The sequence below is a fragment of the Numenius arquata genome, chromosome 15 (assembly GCF_964106895.1).
Source record: "Numenius arquata chromosome 15, bNumArq3.hap1.1, whole genome shotgun sequence".
Classification (NCBI taxonomy): domain Eukaryota; kingdom Metazoa; phylum Chordata; class Aves; order Charadriiformes; family Scolopacidae; genus Numenius; species Numenius arquata.
In genome coordinates this window covers 10,596,463-10,614,696 of record NC_133590.1, presented here as the reverse complement: position 1 = coordinate 10,614,696, position 18,234 = coordinate 10,596,463, and the positions used below count along the sequence as shown (strand labels likewise).

The 18,234-nt window shown below is 35.3% G+C and overlaps 1 protein-coding gene across 1 annotated transcript in view; it reads left to right on the top strand.

Moving 5' to 3' along the window:
- Window positions 1-17,480, top strand: part of RAB11FIP2 (RAB11 family interacting protein 2) — a 34,169-nt gene extending 16,689 nt beyond the window's left edge. The window contains exons 4-5 of the mRNA XM_074158931.1: window positions 9,101-9,146; window positions 12,807-17,480. Coding sequence (XP_074015032.1) covers window positions 9,101-9,146; window positions 12,807-13,034 — 274 coding nt within the window. The 3' untranslated portion in view covers window positions 13,035-17,480. The remainder of the gene's footprint in view (window positions 1-9,100; window positions 9,147-12,806) is intronic.
- Window positions 17,481-18,234: the final 754 nt, after the last annotated feature.

Sequence of the window (18,234 nt, the reverse complement as noted above, 5' to 3'; positions counted from 1 at the left end):
TGTTCAGATTGGGAGTTTTTATTGTTTGGTGTAGGTGTAATATAGATACTTATGAGCTGATTTCTTGACAATTTAAAAATGATGCAGTCTCATAGTGAAACGAGATGCTGTTTTTGCAAATATTACAAAATCTGTTAGTTCCAGAGGATTTATATCATACAGCCAAGGAAGAATTTTAAGCACATGATATGTCTACTATTTTTAGCCAGCATTTACCAATAATACTTTTGTCTTCATACTTATTATTTGGCTGCTTTGGAACTTTTACCTAATACTATCTTAAATTGTCATCATTCTTACAATTACTGCTATTGTCATGGCTCTCATGAGGTTAATTTGCAGTCAGGAGCCACGTGGATTTTGTATTGAACACAGTTAAAGAAATTAAGGATACTCCTGGAAAACAAAGATTGTTTTGTGCCACGGCCAAACCTTGTGCATCATTTCTCTGAAATTGTTTGTGTTTAGGAAAATACACTACAGTAGGCTAATAAACTGATGTGAAAATTTCTCAATTTACACCACTTGACAAGTGCTAAAAGAAAAGCATCTTTAATTTTAATGTGTTATTAAGACCTTTTTAGAGAGATTGTACAAGTTATTAACAAGGTCCTCTGAGACAGGAGACGGGTAATTAACAAGACCTACAGAAAGAGAGTTTAGGTAATTAACAAGATCTTAGGCACTGGACACAGGGAAACAAATAGTCCAATATTTAAAGCTGACAGGTTGTTACCAGTCTGATCAAATTCCAGATCTGCAAAACTGAATTTATAGGTGTTTGGGAGCTTTCTAAGAAACATTATATATAAAATACATATATACATACACACAGTATAAGTGTGTGTCTGTATATACATATGTTTATACATATATAGACAGATGCATTAAAAAAACCTTTTAAAGTAGCACTTCCATGACCTAAGTATTGTTAAACTTAGAGCTTATGGCTACATACTGGTTGCACTTTTAACTCAAGTTCTTGCAATAAATATGTTACATTCTAAGCAATGTGGAAGATGGAATAGTGGAGGAGAAAGAAACCTGTATCTTGCTAGGATTCACAGTAACAATTATGAATAATGAATTATGAATATGAATTTATAACATTAGTAATTGGTCAATTGGAACATAAAATGCAGAAATATTACTTAATTTTTTCTGTGTTCTTTTATTGCTTCAACCTTTTTTAAAAATCACAACTCAAAAAAACCCAACCAGCCCAACCCTTAAACTCATCTCTTTTGTATCTTTCTGCTTTGCGTATCATTTCCAAATGGGATTATTTTTTTCAGCCACTTTCCCCCATACTATCATCACATGTAGCCCTTAGAGCTGCCTCCCTGTCCAGTGTCGCCTGTTCCAAACAAATCAGTGTCTGCAGTTTCATTTTTCCCAATAGATTAAATGTTTGAAGTAAGCGGTGTCTCTGCATTTTGATGTCTGTTAATAGATTTGGAATAAACCAAAGAAGTGAGGTGCCATGAAAACATGAGCTTCTTTGATAACCATGATGTGTTTGGATCATATTAAATTGTTAAGTCCAAAGAACGGCCAATGTCTGTTACATTTCTGCAAATATTAAAGTTTTGTATGTGTGATGGTCAGCTAGTTAGAGAAGCTTTTACAAAATCAGAGTGTTACTCTGAATTTCTAGGTTACTGCTTGTCACTTGAGCTGTGTTAGTAGAGCAGGTGCCTGGCTCTGGGCAATTGTAAAATAAAACCTGTTAGCTTAAACCGCAGTGAAGATAAGTTATTAGTGCAATAACTTCAACATCACCAAAGATAAATGACTGTTAAATGGTTTCAGTCTCGCCTGTTACGTATGATGTGCCAGAGGCAGTTACTGGTCACAGCTCTGTGGGAATGAACGCCAGAAGTTTCCTGGTCAGAGCAGAGGGTTTTAATGGCTGTGGATTTCTTTACCAAGTAGGTCATCCTTTCCCAGTGTACAATGCAACTCACTATTTTTAATTTTTGTATGCCTTGTTCAGAAACGTTGATCTCTAGCAAGTTTATTGTTGCGCTTGCTTAAGTAATAAAGTTTGTTCTGACATTTTAACGTATGTTTCTCTGTTAGTCAAAAAGTGACATCAGGTGAACTATGCTATTTTCAGAATTTTGTTTCCTCTGTCAGTCTTAGCATGTCTTATTTTAAGAACAGTGTACGTCTGCATCGCTTTTCTTGAAATGAAAGGATTTTTTTCAGTTCTCTACTGAAATTTGACAAGCTTCATTTCTAGTCAAATGCGATTATCTATAGTCTAGGTACAACATTGATAGTCTATGACAGTGCATTAATTATACTGTAAACTATTAATTTTTGTTAATTCAGTGTGGTAAAGCTGTCAGTTGAACGTTCTTTCAACAAAACAAATACATTCCAGGTATGTGAGAGGTAAGAAGAAACAGCAAAACAAGGAGAAGTCATGGGAGGATTCTTAGTCTGTCCTGCGAGGGCTATTACCGTCCAATTTAGAAAGCTCACTGCATGTGATGAGAGAATAATGAAATCTCTAGCAAAGCTACTACAAAGCAGTGGTCACAGTATTTGGGATATTAGTCGGGTGGTTTGGAGCAATCAATTCCTAGAGGAAGATTGTAGAAGTACCTAGTGTTAATCTTGACTTTTGCAGACTTTACTAGCAATCACTTACTCCTAATTAGTTGTCTCTCTTAGGAAGACTGTTGTGAAAGTTCATCCTGCTGCCTGAATGACAAGATTTTTTCAAGCTTTCATTGTCTGTTGGTGCACATTAGGGCATGTGAAAACTTTTTTGAGTGGATGCACGAGTCATATTATCTGTCCCGGGGGGAATGCACTGCCTGCTCTATTTGCTTTAAAAATAATAAATAAATAGTTATATCCAGTTTCTTTATTAATAAATTCAGAAACTATATAAAATTGATGAGCTATATTTTTTCCCTGTTTCATTATAAGAACTAAGAATTAATGCTTTTTTTTAAGCATTCAAAAACACTTAAATTTTCTTAAATGCTTAAAAATTCTGAAAGTTTCAATACAAAATTTTACTTTAGGGTTGGTTAATCTTTTGGTTGGATCTCTAATAGTAGGATCTTCTAGTGGAGGTGCTGGCACAACTCTTAGTATAAAAGTTCTTCAGTGGTCTCTTGAGAATAAAACTCATTAGTTAGTTTTTTAGCCACAGCACAACTGCCTAGTGAAAGGAGGTATATTTAAATGCTTAAAAATATTAACGTTTTATACAAAACTGTCATTTTTTTTCCAGAAACTTAAATTCAAATTCAGTTGAGGACACTGTGTGAGATCACTTTTGATTTAGGAATGTCTTGTAAGTCCTATATAATAAATTAATTTGCACAAGTAATGTGTCCAACAGTGTGCAAGTACAAGTGCCGTTGTTTTAAGATACTTAGATTTTTGGAAGGAGAAGGCTGGCATTCTGGTGGCCTCCACTTCCCTTGATCTATCTCCAGCAGTATCAGACACCTCAGAATTGGTCACCAGCCTATTGTGGATCCAAATTCATGTCTGTTTTCAAAATGGTGTTTATACATAAAGCCAAATTTGTGTTAATTTTTTCAAGCTCCTTTAACTGAAAGTTTCTGTGCTTTCTATATAGTTGCACTGTCCTGTTTCCACTGCACTAAATTTGAGATATATGTGAGCTACACGAGAAGAGGCTACTTCCTTAAAGTTCATGTTATTCAGGACCATTATTGAGCACCGCATTCTGAATCTGTAACTTCTTTGTCTCATGGAGCATTCTGCCGCCTTTGAAGGGCTCCACAGAGTCCTGCAGTATACTCATGAACAGACCATTTCCAAAGTAGTCTATATAAAGAATATGTAGCCTGAGAATGAATGATTTGCAAAAAAAAGTGTGTCTTACATTCAAAGTTCAGGGGTTTTGGTCCAGTTTCTTAACTCTTGGCATGAGACTTTATAGTAATATTAAGAAATGGAGTGATAACAACAAAACCTGATACTCTTTTTGTGTCCTTCTATGGTTACACAAACTCCAGAACGCCTTGGAGCATGGCTTGACAGCAGGACAATTCAAAGAGTGAAGTGTCTTAAGTGATGTTCACCAGAATGATTGGGAAATAAACGGTAATATGATTACTCCATAGTTGCTCAGCTGCCAGACATGACAGTCATTCCTTCTCAGAGTATAAAGTGATGTCTGCACTGCCAGGCACAGCAGGCTAACAATATTCTATGGAAAGCTAAGTTTCTGAATTTCATTAACTGTATCTAATTTTATTAGTTTCTTTTGTGTTTCTAGTACATTGGTAATAAGTTAAGTTGCATCCTAATATTTCAGGGTTTTGATATGTGTTGTGAGAATCCAAAGAAAAATGCGTAAGCAGTGTAATAAGACTCAGTCCAAAGACTGAGAAGTAGGAATAGGAATAATATTTCAATTCTAATGGAAAATGAACATGGTAGAGCTTTGCTAATTAGCTGTATGTAGACGGTCCATATTAAAGGGAAAAACTTGAAACATCACACCGAGCTTATTGGTATAACGGATATTTTGGAGGATGTCAAGATAGCATAGAATATTTCAATAGTTTGAATAGTAATGATTAATGTTAATGTCCTAGTTTTAATTTCTAATAGTATACAGTGCAGTGATCATATAACTAATATGAATAGCAAAAGATAAGTGAAAAGCTTTTGCTCCTTAAGAAAAGATGCTTTCCATACAGCATAATGTAGGAACCTGTTTCCCGTTCATTATGTTGTCAGAGTAAATGGTTCAGGCACTAAAATGTTTAAATCAGTTACAGGAAAGATTTTTTAAACATTGTTTTAATCTCTAGGCATTCAGAAGCTAAATATTTAAGCAGCCACTAGACCTAATGTTTGAATTTTTAACTACCGTTAAACTTCAAAAGACAAAATTACAAGCTCCAGTCACAAACTTGAGCTTGTGATACATCCTGAACTCAGCTCCACTGTGGTGAAGCTTCTCTACAAACTGCAAGTAGTCAGCAAGCAGTGTAAGTATTTAACTGCCTCATAAAAAGTAGGTGTTATTAAAAAAAAGTAAGAGTTTTAGGTAGTTCTAATGTAATGTATTTAAATAGGGAACAAGAAAGTGTAAAACAATATTCTTGCTATGATTATGAAGTAGTCATCCAAAACACTTTACAGAATCAGCATTATAGTCTGGCTGTCTCCATTATTAGTTTATACTATTTTAATTTCTCATCACTTTTCTCCATCCAGCAACATGGCGTTAGGAAAGGGTTCTCTTCTCAGATGAGTTAAAGTTGAAATCCAAGCTAATAAAACCCCAGAAACTCAAACAAACTTTACTATTCAGTAAAAATGTACATGTAAAGAAAAACTTATGTCCCAAGCCATAAAATAATGGATGTGATTTAATCTGGTAAAAATATCTGATATAAAGTAACTGTTAAGGAGACTAATTGGATTCCCCGATGAGTGAAATGGGCAGCACGACTAATTGCTGTGCTGGACTGAAGAAGTCCCTTTTACTGCTTCCTAATTTTCTTGAAGGTGATTGGAGTGAATGAAAGTTTATTAGCTGTAAGAGGCAAAATGTTAAAAATCATTGTGGGACCTGGGACATCACCTTGAGGCACATGAGACTGCACAGTGGTGGAGCGGGGGGCTTGTGGTCCTGTCTGGGTAAGTGGAAGAGGGAGAAAATTACTTAATTCCTTGATATGATTGAGGGACTCTTTATGAGGGAGTCTAGCAATGGGACAAGGCATAACAGTTCTAAACTGAAAGAGGGGAGATTTAGATGAGATATTAGGAAGAAATTCTTCACTGTGAGGGTGGTGAGACACTGGAACAGGTTGCCCAGAGAAGCTGTGGATGCCCCATCCCTGGAAATGTTCAAGACCAGGCTGGATGGGGCTCTGAGCAACCTGGTCTGGTGGGAGGTGTCCCTGCCCATGGCAGGGGGGTTGGAACTGGATGATCTTTAAGGTCCCTTCCAACCCAAACCATTCTATGATTCTATGACACAGGAGCAAGAAGTTAAATGAGGTCTTTTCAGTGAGCAGAAAGAGGAGTAGTCCAGCCAGTTTGTGTAGGTTGGAAGTTGTGTCCAGTGAGGAGGCGTTGGATGTAACACCTGGGAGTTACACACTGTCAGAGAAACCCCGTTTGACTTCAGTTCTCAGGGTGAGCTGGCAGAAAGTCCATTCGTTAGAAAAGAATCATCATTTCACTTGTAAACTGAGCAAATTTATTTTGGGCATAATTGTTGAGAAACAATAATTATAGAATCCTACAATGCACTTTTTTTTTATAATCGCAGTTCACAGAAAACTGTACTCAGAACAAAGCTAGAAGAACTTTTTTCCCCAAGCTGTGAACGTAGCTTTTTCCTGCTTCCATAGCAAAAGTTCCCTGCCAATTTGTCAAACCCTGGGGAAAAAAAAACAGAGATGGGACTATAACAAGCATTATTGCTATGAACTGTGATTGTAACACAGAAAAAAAAAAAAAAAAGACATTATTTTTTATAATTGCTTAGATCAGTGATTTCAGAATGCTCTTAGGAAGTCCTGAAAATGGCTGTTTGAAGGAGGCTTGTGATGGTTGTACAGCGTGTGGGCTGGGGTCCTGGAGGTGTGTTTTCTGTAGGCTATTAGCAGTAACCAAGTGAAATGGTAGCTTTAGGGGTCTATTATTGTGATGAAATTTAAATTAAAAAAATAAACGCTTTCATGGATTTCACTACACCAAGCATGCAACTCCCCCAACTGTACGCATTCATAATTTTACAGCATTTTTCGCGGTATTACTTGGTCCTCGGACAGTGAATTATGTGTCCGGCGGTGAGAGCCTGCGTCTGCTCACGCTCACCTCGGGCTGGAAGCGCTGGCAGGAAACCCTGCGGGGCTCCCGCCTCACTTAGCAGACAACCCGATTTAAACAATGTTATATGCATTCTCAGCACCTGTTTCTTCCTTGAGAAGCAGTAGATTTTCCGCATATCTCTTTTAAAATATGAGTTAAGAGTATTCGTGGAGTTTGGGGTTTTATTAGGGTCTATTCTGTCTAATAGCTTTTCATTTTTTGCAAGTGTATTCAAGTTGCTTCACGTGAAATACGCAGACGTGCTCTTTTGTAATTGCAGTTACAATGTCCGCAATGTTATGGAAATGATTGCAGGTTTTTTAGCTGCAAAAAAAAAAATAAAAATTAGTCCCTACTGCTAGTGATTTATATTTCTAATTTTCAAGCGTAACTTTACGTAGTCAGAACTGCTGCTTGTCTTTTAAGCTGCTGCTATGAAAAAGGGTCGCAGAACTTATTTCGCAGAAACTATAAAGTCACTCAAGGCAATGAAAGATCTTGCTTTTTTAACCTTTCAGAAAGTCACTCAGTTGAGCAGTCAGGCCGTATTATTCTATATCTTGTCTAACATGAGGAAACAGTCCCAAAAGAAAGATATCCCAAATTAACGCCACACTTCGTTAAATAGAGACATTCTTGGTTTTCACCAAGCTAATTCGATCCAGTTCAGTTAACTCATTTTTTTTGTACTCGGATCACAAAAGGCAGCCATGAATGAAGCAAGTTCATCATGTGTTTGACACATCAGTGTGTAACTAAAAGGCAGGCTGAGAGGGAGGGTTCCTGCCTTTGGCTTTTTAGACAATACCCGATGAAAGAGGCCCCTCATTCAGAACCGGTCTCCAGCAAACTAGGCAGACTGCTGCGGATCACTGTTACAAACAGGTATAATGGGAATTAGCCAGAATTTGATTCGTCAGACACCTCTTGATTTCCAGTTGTGACTGTTTGTGTAATCCAATCTTTATCTAATATCCTCGGTCCAGCAGATGGTTCATGGGATTTCTGTATGAGCAAAAGCCTGCCTACTTTGGAAATGAAAAATAATGTATAGAAGAAAAAATTGTAACGTAAAAAAAAAAAAATTGTAATGTAAACAGTTGGCTTTTTTGCAGAAAAAAATCAGGTTTTACATTTTACGTAGTTTACCTTTGTAAATTACGTCCCTTCCACTTTTACACCATGAAATACATGGCTTATAAATTCAGATAACAAAGTGATAAACTGTCACAAAATACTTGTTCCTTACTTTGAGCTACCTTTAAAATAAATTAAAAAAAAAAGTGCAGACATATTTTTGTTACTTTTTTGTATTATTCTCAGTCAGCAAACGTCACCCTTGACAGCCGGTACGTGCAATCCGGCTGAAATAGTAGATTCTGGGATGTGACAGAATGATGTCTGCTATGATGCTACCAAGTAAATAATATTTGTGAGCCACATCCCGAATTCTGAACATGTTTTCAGAGAGTTAGTTTTCTCCCCAAACTTGCTGTAGCAAGGACATAAGAACGTAGCAGCACTGATTTTTTTTAAGTTATTTGCTAATAATTGCATCGACCTGAGAGGTCAGTGGACTGTTTCTTAGGCCTGGCTGCTTTTATCAATATCGACTGCACTTTTGCAGTTGAGGAAGAAAAAAGTCTCAACACAACAACATCATGAAATAGCTTTGCTTTTTCAATATGTGGGATAATCACTAGGTTTAGAAAATAATGGAGTATTCACTCAATTTTAAGTACGAAACAAATGTTGCTGATAGAGTGTGGCTTTTCAGCTCCAACTTAACTGGTGATCTCACTGGAATTTCTAAAGGACCTTTCTCCTCTAGAAGCTGCCTTGAAAGCTGGGAATACATGTTAATCTACGGGGGTTTGGTTTTGTTTTTTAACAATCGTCCCAGGGACCTGTTTCCAGAATACTTCGTTTAAAGTATCTCTTTTTGCTCAGAAACGCGAGATAAGAGAAGAGATAGAGAAGCCCAATCTGTAATATCCTTCCTTGCATTTCTTAATTACTCAAATTTTATCACAAAAAGCATATGAAAAATACAAAAAAAAACCAAAAACAAAACAAAACAACAAAGAATATATGAAAATTTTCATTAACTTTGAATATTTTCCTACTTTTCATAAGTTCAACAGATCAAAAAAAAAAATATTAAATATTTTATAGCTATATACCTAATTCAGTAGTGTTTTCTAGTTGATGTTTTGGTCAGATAAATATGCACTGCTAATATTTGGGTTTGGTTTTTTTCCCACAGTTTTAATATGAATCCTTCTGGCATTGAGGACCTCAGGAAAACAATGGTGAGTTACGAAGTGTTGCCGTTGGTAAATGCCGACTAATTGGTGCTTGAATTAATATAAACTATTATTCTTGTTTAACCTCTTATAAGGGAACGTTGGGGTTTTTTTGTTATTCTTTTGAAATATCTAGATCTAATTAGAAAATTACAGGCTTAATATAAATTTGGAAACAAAGAAGAGTTTTACACTCAATATGTAGTATACTTCTGGTATGATGATGTAGAGAAGAAGGGAAAAATTAGATCTTTGTGCAGAAAGTAAAAGGAAGACTCTTGCTTTGGGGTATTTAAAATGGCTCTAGAGAAGTACTAGTCAGGTGAGGAACTCTGCATTAGGCAGTGATGTGTTAATTGACCTAACAGGAGTTTCCTGTCACTATAGTTGAAGACTTGAGGACAGTCTTTACATGGTAAATCAGAATGGAAATAATGAACTGATGTATGATAGGATTAATGATACAAATAATAAATGAGCAGCCTCTTAGAAAACATTAAAAACAGAAATACTAGCAGTTATTATTCAAAATACTATTTTGACTCTAAAAGTTCTTAGAATAAATTGTGTACTAAGACCAAAAAAATCCACAGATTTCCTATGCGGTGTCTTTGTTTGAAGGAAAATGTGGTCTTACTGGAATTTATTCTGTAAATAGATGAAATCTTTAAAAGTGGGTTTGTTTTCAATCTTTAAAATATATAGAAAACAATTTTCACAAGCAAATAGGACTTTGTACTGTTTGGTTTTTGCTGGTTTATGTAAATGACTTGTAATAACATTTGATGTTATTGTAAATGCCCAAGTTTTTATAATGTAAGTAACTGGTGGGAGATGTCAGAGTATATGAAGGCTGTCTTTGATCAGATAGTAAACTGAATTCTACCAGGCGGTTACTTAATCTCTGACAAAAAGCGACATCAAAAAAATTGATTTAACTTAGCAGCTATTGTCTGTAAAGTAACCATAATTACAGTTTCTATGTGCTTGCAAATGTACTACCGCAAATCATGTAATTTATTGCTGGTGAAAGCATCAGTTTAATTCTTTTAAGAAATAAGATGTGAATTGTTTTATTTAAAGGATTTAAAGGTGATAAAAGAAATCCTTGATGATTTTTCTTTTGGAATACCAGCTATCCTAAATGTCAGTTGTAGGATTATGAGGTGGTGCTCATTTAATACGAAATACAAATTAGGAGGAGAAGAAACTATATCTCAACCATAGTTTTGAATGAAACCATTTGAATTTTTTTTTTTTAATGTTCAAGATTGCTTCCTAAGGTGTTTGAAGTAATTTATTATTAGGTTCTGCAATAATAGCCCTCACCAAGTTATTATATTTCTTCCTTGTGCATCACATTTAGTAATTATGTTTGTATGTCTTCTGCTCTGGTGCCAACACCTGTCTCTGAAAGCAGTGTTTAAATGGGAGCAGTAGCCAGTTGAAAGGGCAGCGTGAGCTCTTTAAGGCCTAATTAAGAACTGAAAGGAAGATGAAGTAAGTAGGACAAAAGATGTGAAAGTAGCTTAGATGATATTCCCAGAGCAGAATTCCTCATTAGAACAATAAAGAGATGATCAGAGATTGCCAGACCTTCGTTTTATCTAATTCCATTTCCTCTGGCTGTCAGTGTGTACCCCAATAGTATTTTGTGGCTGAGACAATCGTTCTTTGCATAGCTTATTATTTAAAACCTTTTTTTCTTAATTCACTATAAGGTTAAGGTTTTGTATTAAAATTTTAGTACCTGTTTTGTAAAGATATAATTGTTCCTTATACATCTAAGTATCACTTCCTTGCTCAAACTGGACATTTAAAATGATCTTAACTTTAACAATACTTATTTCTAAGTACTAACAACCTTTAACTAGGATTTTGTGTAATTAATGTGATAGGTTATTCCTCCCAAAGATCTATAGAGCATGTGTATGACAGAACATCTTTAAAGCATATGTATTGCACACAATCTTCCAGTAAACTTTATGTAATAATTAAAGACATCATTGCATCTTAATTCCTGTTCCTTTGCCAAATCAGAAAATTAGGAAAACCCTATATTTTAGACATGGTAGTGTTACTGGTGTCTTTTCCAAAGTGTACAAAACATTAGCACTATAAAGAGAAAATTTTACTTCCTTCTTGTAGAAGAATATAATGTCCACAAAGTGAAGTTATTACTAACCAATTTATAAATTTCATCATTAGGCATTGTAATAAAGTGGGAGTTATTGATCACTTACAATATTATAACTTGATAATATAGTTCAAAATACTGAATACACATACGTAAACGTTGACATTAAATATCTCAAATGTAGTGAGAAACCCTTAAAAGCACATATTTTCAAGATGTACTATTAGAATATAATTGATGGAGAGAGGCTGATTGATCTGTCGTACTTCAGCCTATTTGCAGTGCCCCATCACTTTTAATTAGGTTTATTTGAAAACTTCGGCCACCTGCATATTTTAATTATTCAGCATATGCCAATGTGTAAATATGGAGCTGTATGGAAAGAAAAGGAATGAAAAGGAATGAATATGACGTTATTATGTGCTGTGCTTCCTCGCTGTGCAAGCTTTATCATTTTTAATGATAAGTTTCTACTGTAAACAAAAGCTTTCTTGTGGTCGTCTTCTGCCCTGTTAGAGGCGCAGGATTTGAGAGCTTAGAATAACCTATTTTATTTTGTTAGAGGTTCCATATCTTTTAAATGTATCCATTTCTGAATCAGATAAAACTTCCTGCTTTGCATGTCTAACAGTGGTAATACTTTTATAAACCAACTCCTCTCACAATCTTTTCCTCCATTCTATATTGCCAAATATTTAATAATCTGGTTAGTTAAGGTCACAGCTGATTCTTCTTGACGTGCAATGAGATGTTCGAGTTTATAGTATTATGGATTGCACATTGCCCTTTGTCAAGGGGACTAATTTGTCCATCTCTGTTAATACTTGTACTTACTGAGTCATCAGAAATCATTACAGAAACAATTCTGTTTTCTCTACTGCTTAATTCTGGGCCCCTCCTGCTTTAGAGCAAACAAGCAAGATCTTTTAGTAGTGAATATTTCTGTCTTAAGTGCTGTGGAGCAAATAAGATGCAGCTTTTTCACCTGAAATTCAAAATTGAAAGTTTTATTATATGATTCAGAGGCCAAGGCCTGGAGAACCACTGACGACTGAAAATAGAATATGAAAGACAGATGAGGGCTGATGTTATTTAAAGCTAAGTAAATGTTTTGCTTAGATATGCTCAAAAGGCGAGAACTCAGGAAAGTTACAGTAGAACCTGAACTCTCAGGGCTTTCTCTTGTTCTGCTATAATTAAGGTTACCACACAGTCAGTTTCCCAAAGTGGACCTGCTGGCTGTTGTTGTGGTTACTGCTCATATGGTCATTAATTGTGTATACATCTCTCTGAGAACAATATTTTTTTTCCAAGATGACAATGTGGGAAATTAAACCGAGCAACCTCTCTCCAGTTTTTTCTGCTCCAGTGGGGGTATTGGAGGGAGAAGCTCTAGAGCAAGTGGGGGTATGTTGTCTAAGAGACGTTGCTTCTGTCATGAGAGACATGAAAAGCGATAACCCATCAACTTGTTCAGAGCACTCAGCTATTTAATAAAATCTGATGGTTTTTTTTCAACTTATCTGTAGGATGGAAATCCTTTCGACGCCACTGCAGGATACCGTAATCTTACTTACGAAGAGGTTTTGCAGGAGCTGGTGAAGCATAAAGAGCAACTTAAGAAGAAGGACACTCATATTCGTGAACTTGAGGATTACATTGATAATCTTCTTGTACGAGTGATGGAAGAAACCCCTAGTATTCTCAGAGTGCCATATGAACCTTCTCGAAAAGCTGGCAAATTTTCCAAAAGTTAAGACAGTGACGCTTGATGGTACTTTCTGATGAATACGTTAATGAAAGGAAGTCACGCTTCAACATTTTGACTTCTCTCCATTCCTTGTCTCCTAAGAAATTCCAGGAGTCAGGGAGGACAGGACAATGGCGTGGGTTGTTTTTGTTTGTTTTTTACTCTGAACACTATCAGGGACTGCCAAAAGTAATATTCTGTTAGATTTCCTAAGTAACTTTTTTTTTTTCTTTTTGAAACCACCTTTAGGTACAGAATACTTACAGTACAGTAAATAATACACATTAAATATGTCCATGCAGTTTATATAATAGCTTAGTGTTCACCATGTGGCAGTTTCAGTTGGGAAATCTGTGCTGTTATGAATGTTTTCTTGGATGATTATTGGTATTCTGCAAATATATCGATTCTGGTATTACAGCATGCCCTCAAGACCACTGTTTTCAAGCCAGTGCAGTCGCTTTACTAAACCTAAGTGTGGTTTGTTGCAATGGAATGTAGTTCGTTCTATACATACTAGAGGAAAACAGTGATGCACAATCTTTGCAGAGTAAATGCTGTATTCTATACAATGTGCTTTTTGTATAACAATGTAAAAAAATACCATGCCACTTCAGTAATGGCACATGCTGGAATCAGTTATTTTACACTTAAATGCTGAATTTTGTGTTTAATGATTGAACTTTGGTAGTGAGCTCATGCCATAAGGTTGGTTTGAGGATCTTTTTGAATGAAGTTATCGCATGCCTTTTCATATGTTAAAGTACTTTGAACAGTGTTAATAAAGTCGGAGGTAGGACTGGAGAAAAGTATGGAATAAAGATATGAATACCTTGTTCAGTCAAAGTCTACTACAGTGAAAATGTAGGAGAAATGAACAGGCTGACTTAAATAGACATGATAATTCAAAAAATATAGAACTGACTTAATTTAAGGTTGAGTTTTACATTATATATATCTGTCAGGTTTTTTAAATCTTATGACAACAAAGTATATGCCTTTAGAAATAGGGTATGTTGCTTAAACACATATAGAGTACTTAGAAAGGCTTTTCATTAGAAAAAAAATCTGTATTCCTTGTAAGTCAGTTTTCATTGAGGCAAGTGAAAGAAGAATGTAGTAAATGTCTTCCTGGTCATTTAATAATTGTTTGTAGAATGACATATGAAGAAGGTATCTGTTATTCAATAAATTGGCAAAATATAGTGAATTTATAATGGGAAGGTACTGTAGGAGAAGAATCCTGACAATATTAACATAAATAGATTTAATTTCCTTTATACGAGTCTCAATTGGATTGTCTGTTGCTGTGAAACAGGAAGATGGTATTAAAAAAAATACAGAGAATATTTTAGATTTGGATTTAAGAAAAATTACTGTCTTTTCCTCCTCTTCTTTTTCTATGCATGGTCTATTTTTTTCTTACAGCACCATGTAATGGCTGTTGCTGAGAAGGAAAAAAGCTTGATATTAAATTCATATTTTTTGTTGTTGTTGTTGTAAAAGATCTAAATACATTTTTATTTTTAAATCTAAAAAAAATAATATCTTGGATAATTAATTGATCTGAAAAAGTTCTATCTGAATGCTTTTGACAATGTTATTATTGTGTGACAGTACAGAATTATTCTTATTAGAAAAAAACATTTCTCTGTACAGTGCTCAGATTTATTTTACTACTTTTTTGCTTTTTCTTCTTTTCTTCTTTCTTCCTTCTTTTTATTTTCTTCTTTTTTTAGGAACTACCTCCCATCCCCCTAGCGCTATGTCCCTAAAATTTGTGCAGTTTGAGTGTTCCCAGCCCAGCACTGGGATCCCTTTAGCGTAGGTGGTTGTGCCTGGATGGGGCTGAGTGATTCAAGCCCTGCCTAATTGTAGTGCTCTGCATTTAGACATTTCTAGCACAGAAACGGGCCCGCTTCATCAGGTAGTCTCTCTTTTGACAACCGACCTAAGGATTTATCGCCTTCGGTACCTCATAAACCACATGAATGTTCTTTTGACCCACTTAAGATCTAAATGACTGTAAATTTGTTGTAATATATTCGAAGTGCCAAAGGTTATGTACTAAGTTATGGTACGTTTACTATTGGAAGTTAGGTTTTGCACTCAATTAGATTTTAATTTCCTAATTACACCAAGATGTATTTCAGTTACTCAGTATTTCCATAAAAGTTCTTAAACATTTTCAAATGTTTGGCCGAAGCAAGTGGTTTTCTTATATTGTTAATGGGGAAGTGTTGTGCAATTGTTTTGAATTCCACAGTCGTTTTCAAACTAACTGGTATGAGGCCATCTGTGGTATCTGCAATGATTAAATCATACACACCAATGGGGTTTAACTGAAGTAAACTAACCAGAGAGTATGCTCCAATGACTTTTCACTTGCAAGCCAACTTATAATTATTAAAATTAAACTCAACTATATTTAGCACCTCTGAAATCACTTCTTTTAGAATGTAAATGTAGAATATCAAACTGCATAATTGACTAAAAGCAGATCATTTGACATATTTGCATACCAAGAACGATAAGCAGATTAAAGGTAGCGAAAAGATCAATTTTTGTGCATTAGTGAAGAAATTCAGTGAAGCTTTGAATGTGCTATCTAGTCTTTATCTGATCTGTAAGTGAATAAAAGCACCTTTTGTTTCTAACAGTTTATCAAGAAAGGGGAGAACAACAAATGCAATTTAGGAAAAGGTAAAGCTACTGAGAGAGGCAGAACAGGACACTTACAACTGTGAAATTATTTTTATAGAATTCTCCTAGCTAAAGGTATAGGCTGCTTTTGGAGTAATTTTGGAAAATTTACATGCATGTCATTTTCTGCTTAGAATGAAAATTTTAACATTTTTCTATATTTTGAGATTATTTTTGGAAAGTATCTTCACCTTGTGTATTTTTTGAACTATGCAGCTTTCAAATGAAAGCATTTCATATGAAGTGATTCATATGTTGAAAACAAAGAAACTCTGTTTCTCCCACAGGATAAAATTATAAACTTTTTTGCAGATCATTTTAAAACCACAATAACTTGCCACTTACGATCAGTCTGTCTTGCCCTTTAAAACACATGGATGAAAATTTTGGACATCTCCACATTTTTTTTTTATTTTTTTCTCTCAAAAATTCGTGTAAGAGTTTATCCATGCACACACGATACTTTAAAATGATCCTTTGAAATGATCCTTTGAAACGTATCCTCTGCTCATAGCCATGTACTTTACTTGCTTTAAAAAAAAATATTAAGGCCATACTTTAATGTTGTAAGTAAAAAATTTAAACCTTTCTGCCATTCAAGAAGGATGTTTAATATTTATATGTTACCTCTTGCTGCTGTATTTTATGTTTAGCTTGGTTTTCCATCTACTAATGAATGTAGCATTCTCCCTAGATTATACATAACTACATTTGTTGCTGTTGGCTCTGTATCAAGAATTATTTGTAATTTTCCAGCTGTGAAAATGTTGCCTTGCATTTGGAAAGGTTTCGTGATTTGGGGACCTAATGAAAGTCATGCTCGTTAGGTACCGGTCTGCATTTCTTTCTGCACAGGATGCCCTTTCTTAGACGCATCTTACAAGAAACAGAACTGCTGTCTTAATATGTTTACTGCTGCACTGGAGGTTTATTTCCACTTCCAGCTTTAAAGAGAAATTATTGTCCTACATCAAATATGTAAAGTAAGCTCATGCTTTTTTGCTCTTTATGTATCCATTACTGTTGTAGCTGTGATAGAGGCGTTAGCTGTGGGCTTAAAATGGTGATATTTAAAGCATGTTGACTAACTTCCTCTCTTTGAAGTACATGGTGAAGGATTATAGCGCTGCTGTGTTGATGATGCTAGATTTAAGGGTCTGTTAGCACTTTCGGTTTGAAACCCTATTTTTCAGGGATTTATAACTTCTAAATGTAGATACAGTCACTGGAAGTATTTAATATGCAATAGGTAGCACTTTAATCTGTTCATGAAGGGTTTTGAGATTTGTTTCTGTTGAAAAAGTCATGGTCTTCTAAAGCGTGGTGGGCATTTGCTTTATCTTCTATAATTTGTATGTTGAAGAAGCCACTGTATGTTACAAATGGTAGAGCCATTCCTATTCATCTTAGAAGCTTCCAGATGTCTTGTATTACAATGTACTATAAAAAGCTGAAGATCCAGGTTATATAGGAAGTCTGTAAAAGATACGAACATTGCTTATAACTTAAGGGTTGATTTCGTCTCGTGCAATCAATGGTAGTTTGTCTACATTTAATAATGGTACAGAATCGCAACTATATGCACATGTGAGAACTATAAACTTCGAATGCATGAAAAACTTTATTTTTTGTTTCATTATTGCAACTTCAGCTCCTTTAATTTGATTAAAATGTTATCTTAATATTTTAATTTCTGTTCATTAAATAAATATTGCATGTCTAACACTAATAAAGCACCACAATGCACTACTGCAGTATTTCTTGAACTGTGATATTAATCTGTGTTATGCAAAGCATGTCACTCCTAAGCTCCGCTTAAGTATGTGTTTGTAAGAGCCGTGCTGTTAAGACTCTCAGACCACAGAGAGGTATTTCCTTAAGGACCGCTCAAAATGAATATCCCAGCTGTTTGCAGGGTAACCATTAAGGGAAATCTCTTCAGTAGTGTCCAAAACTTATAACTAGTGAAAAAAATGGCATGTTCTTACTTTGCTAATATCTATGTCTTTTTTTTTATATGACAGCTGCAGTCTCTTTAAATGCACCTTCCTCCAATTCTGTGGTTGTGTAAATATTACTAGGAGATCTTTGGCACTGTAGGTCAGAGTGGCGTTTAGCGTGAGAACAAACACTGTACAAATTTTGATATGAAAAATATGTTGCGTATTTCTCTTCCTACTTGAGAGGGTAAAACTCGGCCAGAGCGACACAAAACTGGAGCCTCCTTCCCCAACTCCCTGCCCCATAGGTGTTTTTGTCAATGCTCCCACAATTTTTTAACTCGCTTTTCTCAGCAAAAAGCTGCTTTTGCCTGTCTTCTTTTCTTTTTCCTTGAAGCAGCAAGACAGCAAAGTCTTCCCCTGGCAATAGTAGTTTTTCTGGATACTAAGGGGTTACAAAGAGTGGTCCTGGCTCAGAAGAAGAACATTGTGAGTAGTTCACCCGGTTACTTGGAGGCTTGAATTTCACTGGGATGCGATTCCTTTCCTTGCAGTTAACTTGCT